This window comes from Zootoca vivipara, chromosome 17 (genome assembly GCF_963506605.1).
Source record: "Zootoca vivipara chromosome 17, rZooViv1.1, whole genome shotgun sequence".
Classification (NCBI taxonomy): Eukaryota; Metazoa; Chordata; class Lepidosauria; order Squamata; family Lacertidae; genus Zootoca; species Zootoca vivipara.
Genome location: NC_083292.1, coordinates 25,788,792 through 25,797,044, shown reverse-complemented (window position 1 = coordinate 25,797,044; position 8,253 = coordinate 25,788,792). Strand labels below are relative to the sequence as shown.

Sequence of the window (8,253 nt, the reverse complement as noted above, 5' to 3'; positions counted from 1 at the left end):
AGAGTTTAAAATGCTGTGTTTGCTGGCCGATGAAATGGGGAGTACACAATGGGCTACATACATATAATCTTCCCCTCTATCACTTCAGATTGCAGCTAAGAGGCTCATGGGACTGATGGCTCCTTGTGCATTCCCTGCATATAGAAAATTGGCTTAGTCAGGGAATGTCCAGTAAGCCTCCACTTGAAATGGTACAATCTTCAGCAACTTTGGTTCCATCTAAAGCTGCTTGGCAGCAGAGGGCAGGAGAACAAGGGGGCCTGCTTTGCTTGCAGAAAACCTTCAGGTTCTCTCCCAAGCAGGACTGAGAAAAAGCTGCTGCCGCCATTTAGTGTAGAGCAGCCTTTGTCAACCTGCTGCTCTGCAACTCTTGGGCTGCAATTCCCATCATGCTATGCTGTGTGGGGCTGACGGGAATAATAGTCCCATCAATATCTGATTGCACCAGATTCGTAAAGGCTGGTGTGCACTCTAAGGAGGCCTTGTGTTCCTCTGTAATGTTGGTAGACTCGAGTTCCCATCATCCAAAGCTACATAACCCACCCCCCACCCCAACTGTGGTCATAAATGGAATGTATTATGATAGTGGCAGTTTGTTTCATTTCCTAATGATCTCCAACACAGAGTTCACACTTTTCACAGCCACTGTTTGATTAACAAGTTCGTCAAGTTATCCACCTCAAGCCCCACATCTCTTTGCTGTTCAGTCACTGCCTGCTCAGACCTTATTAGCATTGCATTTCTTTATTTTCCACCACCTTTAACATTTTATTACCCATGCCACCGTTCAAAGAGCTTTCTGCAATCCCTTCTTCGTTTTAACCACCCCAAACAGTTTGGCGTCATCAGGAAACCTTGCTGCTACTATTTACGTCTGCTTCCCTTCCGAAGAGAGTCTTTCAGGCATGGGGCGCTGCCCTGCATCTTTTACCTAGAAGGCAGTTGGAAAGAATGCAGCTTCTCTACAATTCCCCTTTCCTCACACAGTAAAGCATTTAACCCCCTTAGCTAAAGTTCCGCCTAGCTGCTTTCCTGTATTTACATGGTTTAAAAACTTCACAGAAAGCAATTTGCGCAGTGTTTTTAAGATGAACCTTCCCCTCCTCCCCCCTCTGCTTTAGCAAGCTCACACAAAGGCCCCACTTGTAAACAAGAGTGCTCTCACCCCCAGTCTCTCTTTAAAGTTTATTGAAACATTTGTTGAATATTATAATACAAAAGAGAAGTAGTCACTCGCTGTGGGTGTCCCCTTGCCTCTCAGGAGCCAAATCTAGCAAATGTGAAGGAGGAGAAATAGAAGGCAAGGTGATTTGAGCCTCAAGCGATACCCAGGAATGGCTTTGGTGCTGAGAATTTTGATAGAAAGAGCTGAGACCAGCCCCAATGCCATCTACTTCAGCACTTGCCTATTAAATACGACTTGCTCTTGGATGCTCCCGTTGTGTGCTGACCATCTCTTAATGTAGGCCAGCCCACTTTTAGAGGAAAGGAGTGCCGCTTCAAAATGATCAATGTATCTTGAAGCTTGTGACCTATTGCAAAACTGCTACCTGGCATGCCAGGCAGGGTCTGGGTTTGGGACATACACATTGTATAAGGCAAAGGGAGAAAGGGAAAGAGGCCTGGAATACAGAAGAGGCATCTGGTCAAGACAAGGTCAAAGTTCCTCAAGGAATGAGCTATGGCTGCTGCTAACAGGCTGAGCCAATTTTGTTGTTGTCGTTGTTGCCTGCAATACAGCAGCTCCAATATGCTCCTGCAAGTACACGCGCCCCCCCCCTCCAGAAAAAGGGGACAAACAGCTAACCCTATTAGACAAGAGGATGGGCTTTGAGGTGATGCCCCTTTTCTCTGAGGAAAGTATGGAAGCCGCCAGACTGGCTTGACCTGTCACTTCTCCTCCTCGTCCGAGTCACTGCTGTCTTCACTCTCCAAGTAGTTGTAGTTCACCCTGTTTGTATTCACAAACAAGTCTGCATCATCGTCCTCAGAGTCTTCCTCCCCCGCAGAACGTGGTGGGCTCTGTGGCCCATCCCTGCTAAAGGAAGAAAGACAGAAGGCGCTCTTAGCGTAAACTTCTCTCTAATTATTACTTCAATTTATTACCCGCCCTTCATGCTAAGATCCCAGGGTGCAGTTTATAACAATTAAAACACATCATCAGAAGCAAAGTAGGACTACTAAGAGCTGGCTACAACATCCAGCCTAATTTTTGTACTTTTATAACTTGTCCTTGCCTCCCCTTTTTCTTGCTTTGTGTAAATGTGTGGCCTGTTGTGGGTAACGTCTCGTGTTAAAACGCAACAGACTTCCATGATCCGCACTTTCCAGAAGCAGTTGAAGACATTTTTGTCCCAACAGGCTTTCTCAGCTGGATAAATGGGTCTTTACCACAAGTGTTCACTTGTTTTAATCTTGTTTTAAATGTATAGTTTTACCTTGGAAGTTCCCGAACGTTTTGACTCCTGAACGTCACAAACCCTGAAGTGACTGTTCCGGTTTGTGAACTATTTCTGGAAGCCGAATGTCTGACAGGGCTTCCGATTGGCTGCAGGAGCTTCCTGCAGCCAATCAGAAGCCACACTTTGGTTTTTGAACGTTTTTGAAATCAAACGGACTTCTGGAACGGATTCCGTTTAACTTCCAAGGTACGACTGTATATGTTGTTCTTTATCTTATGTGGTGGTTTAGAAGGCAATAAATTAATTGTAATAATTAACAATAATACTTAATCACAACAACAACACCTTAGAGGTGAGAGAGAGGAGGTCCGCAGAGTGCTCTCCTACCCTCCACACAAACACATCACAGGAGTTCCATTCCCAAACTCACCTGTCTTTAGCACTGCTCTGAGCTCCTGCCACACCACCCAAGAAGGCCTCAGGCCTGCAGAAAGAAACAGGAGAGAGGGCAGCCTGGGATATTGGTAGCTTAGTAGTTTGGAGGGTACATTTGAGCCTACAAAGGGATGGTTCCAAGACAAAGGTGGGAGCTGCAGAAGAGATGGGTCATTCCCCTTGCACAAAACAAGTCAGGAAAGTGTATCACACCAGCAGCCGGGACATACCCTTCACCCAGCCTGGTGCACTGGGGTGGTTTAGACTCCCAACTCCCATCGGCCAATCAGCCCCAAAGTCAGGGATGATAGGAAATGTAATCCAAAATATTAGGAAAGCACCAGGTTGTGGGGGAGGCTGGCCTAGCAGGCTTCAGGGGTGTTGTCAGCAGCTCTCCTTGTCAGTACAGCAGAACCTCGGTTTATGGACACCTCGATTTACGAATTTTCGGTTTACGAACGCCGTGGTCGCATCTGGAACGGATTAATTCACTTTCCATTACTTTCAATGGGAAAGTTCGCTTCAGTTTATGAATGCTTCAGTTTATGAACAGACTTCCGGAACCAATTGTGTTCATAAACCGAGGTACCACTGTAGCTCCTTTCCTACTACTGCTGGAAGGGAAGAGAGCTGGGTGGCAATAAACCTATCAGCAACTGCTTAAGTTTTTTTTTGGGGGGGGGGTTCAACTTGATATCCACAGACAGCCCCTGGCACCCTCCAATGCCTCCTACCCCTTCCAGTTTCTATCTTTTGTTGTTGTTTGGCTGGGAGCGAGGAGGGAGTATTGATTCCTGCTTCTCAAATCTTTGGGGGGGGGCGTGGGTTGTTGAGGGTTGAACCCTATTTTGGTTGCAGGGATTCTGAGTGTCACCAGTGGGTATTTGGTCCTTACCAGTATCCTTCCTTTTTCAGGTAGCGAACATGATCCTTGTAGAGTACAAAACTAATCTCGGCTTTCACTTTCTCCCCTTCTTCTATGGGATCTACCAATAGGAAGTCACCTGGGAGGGGAGAAAAAGATACGTGTGTGTCTATGTATATGGTTAAGCCCACAGCTTATGCGCATTTACCTTGTGCGTATTCAGCTTCATGTGCATGGCCAAAAATTTAAAAGGGGGAGAGGTTCTAGGGAAAATGAAACTAGCAATCCCACCTGCCACTGAACTCAATTGGCTCAACAGGACAGCAGCCTTTGCCACTCACCTCTCTTGATCCAGATATTCTTGCGGAATTTCGTGGGCATGCTCACAAGGAACCGCGTCCCTTCAGATGTCTCCACCTCATGGAGATTGTTGCCAGGGGTCCCCACCACCTGGAGGAGATAGGCAAAACAACCACCACCACACTGTAAGTTGTGCTGGGGTTTAACAGCAACCATCACTGTAAGTCCATAAAAGGGGCCCTTTCTGTTCGACTGGCTTGAAACCCACCCACTCTGCTTTCCTCTCCTGCAGGGGAAGAAGAGCCAAACCTCTTTTGAACCGTCCAGCTATAGATAAGATGAGCAGAGGGAGGCAATAGAACCAACTGTAGCTTTGGAGGGGACACAAAGGGTTATCTAGTACAATCTCCTGCCCCAGATCCATAATTAGGGTTAATGCAGATCTAAGACAGCCCTCCCCAACGTCCAGATGTTTTGGACTACGAATCCTGTGATTCCCAGCAAGCTCAGCTGAGAGCAGTTGTCCAAAGCAGCTGAGCTAACTGGAGCTTGCTGAGAGGTGTGGTCCAAAACATCCGGAAGGCACTAGCATGAGGGATGATGATGTACAACAACCAAGTCTACAGCTGTCTTGGGTGGAACACAGCTGCTAGAAACAGCACTGCAAAAATCAGGACAGAAAATGAGCGATGACATCTGGAAGCCCATGGTCAGTCCAGGCTGGAGATGCACAGGGGGAGGCCTCTGTTCTCACCCGGACGATCTGCTGCCTCTCTGAAGGCACCACATACTCTTCAAGGACTTCTTTCACCACATGCTTGCGTTTTGTGGCTTGGGACATGCTGTTCTGTTAGCCCTGGGGAACCGTGCCTCTGCCGGGGCCAGGATGATGCAAGGAACCGTTTGCAGAATACGCCCACGTTCTAGGAGGCTGCCCAAAATAAATTGAATTGAATAATGAATGGAAGAGCATCACAAGTGCTTTAGAAGTGGAAATATCAACTAGAACAGGTGGCGTACTGCATGGGGCTGGGAGATAATGGAAGCCAGGTCCAATTGCTCCTCATTTTTAATTCATTCAGTTTACATATTGCTTCTCACTACTGGAAGGAGTTGCAAAGTGTTTTACAGGGGCAATGGCATGCAAAATATACCAGGGGTAGCCAATGCAGTGGCCTTCAAATGTTCCTAGACTACAACTTCCATAAGCCCATTCCAGTATGGCCAGTGGTGAAAGAATTTGTAGTCCAAAACATTGGGGCACTAGGTTGCTTACTCCTGAAATATACAATTTTAAAAATCAGAATGAAAAATCTATGCTAAAAGTGTTCATCCTGTTCCGCCTGCACCAGGAATGGAGGTCTTCCTCGACATCGCAGGAAGAGGCAGATGGAGATAAACAAAGAGTGGTGGGGGAAACTCATTCTTTGAATTCTTCTCTGGGTGGGAGAGGAACAGGGGGCCTAGCTAAATTATATAATTTGGTATATTAATAATTGGTTTTAATAATTGTATTAATTGAATAAAATTGGCATTGTTATAATGAGGATGTTATTGGAACGATATTGAGGAAAAAATATTTAGATGGGCAAAAAAAAGTGTTCATCCAAAAAAATCATGCACCATAAGATACCCAGCCAGCCCACCCAAATTACAAACAGATATAAAAAATAAAAGAGCAAGCACCAAGGAGAATAAAAACATCATCTGGTGTCAGGATGACAATGTAAGTGCTTCCCTAGGGAGAGAATTCCACAATCGGGGCACCAGAGAAAAGGCCTGTTCTCTCACCACCCTCCTGCCCACAACTCTTGGAAGGCCAGCCAGATAACCCTCTAGTTTAAAACATAAGAATGGATGGGACCAAGTACTTCCATATGAATTCCCTTGTGTTCAGTGATGGGGGAAATTTCTCTGTACAGGAGTGGGGGGTGAGGATCCACAGAAAACTGACCTGTTTCCAACAACAGCCAATGTCGTCCAAGTTCAAGGGCTGTGGATCCAGTGCTAATTTCACTCTCTGGTACATTCACAGTTCTGGAAGAGCTTGAAGGGTGAGTGTGGAGAGATGTAACAACAACAACAACAACAACAACAACAACAACAACAACAACAACAACAACAAGTCATACGCAAGGACAGTCTCAGGGGCTCAGAGGTACACTGCTTTTGAACATGGATGTTCTACCACTGGGAACTGCCATTGATCCTTCATACCGGTTGATTTATCTATGTTACAATTACTGCCTTGCTGGATCTGAAGAAAAGATTCATCTGGTCCAGCCTTCCTCAACCTGGCACCCTCCAAATGTTTTGGACTACAACTCCCATCAGCCCCAGATGTATGGAGTTGTAGTCCAAAACATCTGGAGGACACAAAGCATTGGGTTTTTTGGGGTGTGCATGTGTGATTTATTCCAACATCCTCTATTCCACAGGGAGTTCCACAGTCTAACTATGTGCTGTGTGAAGAAATCCTTCCTTTTATTCATCCAATATGCAGCCTCATTTAATGTCCACAAGTTCTAGCGTTAGGGGAGAGGGAGAGAAGCTTTTCCTTATCCACTTTCTCCATGCCATGAAGAATTTTATACACTTCTATCATGTTGCCTCTTACTTGCCTTTTCTCTAAACTAAGACGTCTCACATCTCAAGGTCTGGGATACTCAACACCTGGCAACCCTTACTGGGAGTAAGCTAGATGCAGGTAGGTAGCCGTGTTGGTCTGACGCAGTCGAAATAAAAACAAATAAAAAATTGTCCAGTAGCACCTTATAGACCAACTAAGTTTGTTCTGGTATAAGCTTTTGTGTGCATACACACTTCTTCAGATACACTGAAGCAGAAGTCACCAGGCCCTTATATATAGTGGGAGGGTGGGTTATTTCTCAGAAGGGTAGTAGGAGATGGGTGATTGGCTCAAAGGGTATGGTAAACATGTTGACACTGTTAACGACTGCAATTAGTCCTACAGGAAAAAGCAAGGGATAGTATGCAGATGACCAAAAATAGTTTTAGTATGTGTAATGAGACAAGAACCCAATATCTCTATTCAGACCAGGTCTAGTTGGAATCCACTCATAGAGCTTACATAGCACTTTGGTGCTCTATATTTAAGCACCCAAAGCGGTTTGCGTGTTAACTCTTAAAGTCTTAAATTATTGTTCGTTAGTTTTTCTTATTGATTATTCTAATGGGGGGGGGCGTTGTTTGCTTGTTTGTTTTTGCAAGCCGCTTTCGTTTGTTTGTTCCTTTTACAATCAAGCCGCGTATAAATTTTATGAAATAAATAACACTCGGCAAGCACCACAACAGCCCTGTGAGGTAGGACCGGCCCACCCCCCGCCCTTAGGAAGGCAGTAGGGGGCTCTCACCTGTTTTTGAACCCACCCTTTCGGAGCCTCCTGCGCCCCCAAATCTCCAGCCCTGCCCGTCGCTTGATCGATAGTAGTAATAATAACGCTTGGTCGATACCTGCTTAAGAACTGGCGCCTTCTCGTCCCCTCCGAAGCGTGAGAAGCGAGAACTTCCTACTTCCGGCTGTTCTGGACCCGACTTCCGGGTGCGTCACGCTTTTCCTTCCCGGAGTGCTGTGCTTAAAAACTTCCCCACTTGAGTTAAGAGCACTGCGGTGCAGCCACTTCAGAATGGACTTGTCGTCAATGACTTGTTGTGATAACAGCCTTGCTGACTTGTGCAAGAGAGGGCGAAAGAAAAACAAAAATAACCCAAAGCATCCGTTTTGTCCTAAACAACCTCCCCAAAGAGAAACTTGAGTGGTTGTTGGGGGGGGGGGACTATGTTGGTGCAGATCTGGTCACGTATGGAAACGAAGGGGAACCAGATGCAGAATTGTGGAGTTGGAAGGGACCATGAGGGTCGTCTGGTCCAACCAACTATAATACAGGAATCTCAACATACACAATTCCATGTGGCATCAGCTTTTTCAGACAAAGCCACTTCTCAAACTCTTGCCCGTCCATCTTTTCACCCAAAGGTTCCCTGGTGTTTTCCATTGAAAGGCTTTATTTTCATACAAGCTGTTGCTAGTAACACCACAACTAACTCATCATGTGCTGCTAATGTTTCCAAAGCTGAAGCAGGAGCTAAAACAAAAATTGTGATGCTCATGTGATGCTCACATGAGCATGAGAGCCAACAGTGCCACCATCTCTTCAATATGGGGTAAGATTGAATTGCTAACGAAGTGGAGCTTTAGGGTGGATAATGCCATCGAAAGAGCACTTTAAA

General features: G+C 45.8%; 1 protein-coding gene across 6 annotated transcripts; it reads right to left on the bottom strand.

Annotated features, from left to right (window-relative positions):
- Positions 1-33: 33 nt before the first annotated feature.
- Positions 34-7,574, bottom strand: EIF1AD (eukaryotic translation initiation factor 1A domain containing). Of its 6 annotated transcripts, none has more exons than XM_035098320.2 (7): positions 7,477-7,542; positions 5,957-6,048; positions 4,757-4,933; positions 4,044-4,152; positions 3,733-3,841; positions 2,833-2,886; positions 34-2,035 (listed from the first exon to the last, which is right to left on the bottom strand). In XM_035098320.2, the coding sequence occupies exons 3-7, from the start codon at positions 4,841-4,843 to the stop codon at positions 1,891-1,893; spliced, it is 504 nt and encodes a 167-aa protein (XP_034954211.1). In that variant the 5' UTR covers positions 4,844-4,933; positions 5,957-6,048; positions 7,477-7,542; the 3' UTR covers positions 34-1,890. The 6 variants fall into 6 exon arrangements, with proteins under 6 accessions (XP_034954211.1, XP_034954209.1, XP_034954210.1 ...); XM_035098318.2 differs by having other exon boundaries at positions 34-2,038; positions 7,477-7,541; XM_035098319.2 differs by having other exon boundaries at positions 34-2,038; positions 5,957-6,039; positions 7,477-7,536.
- Between the last annotated feature and the right edge of the window lie 679 nt (positions 7,575-8,253).

Coding starts and splice junctions, on each gene's coding strand:
- EIF1AD (XM_035098318.2), bottom strand. CDS start 4,843: ATGTCCCAAGCCACAAAACGCAAGCATGTGGTGAAAGAAGTCCTTGAA. Junction 2,887..3,732: donor CTGAAAAAGGAAGGATACTG/GTAAGGACCAAA, acceptor TTCTTTCTGCAG/GCCTGAGGCCTTCTTGGGTG. Junction 2,039..2,832: donor CAGAGCAGTGCTAAAGACAG/GTGAGTTTGGGA, acceptor TTCTTCCTTTAG/CAGGGATGGGCCACAGAGCC.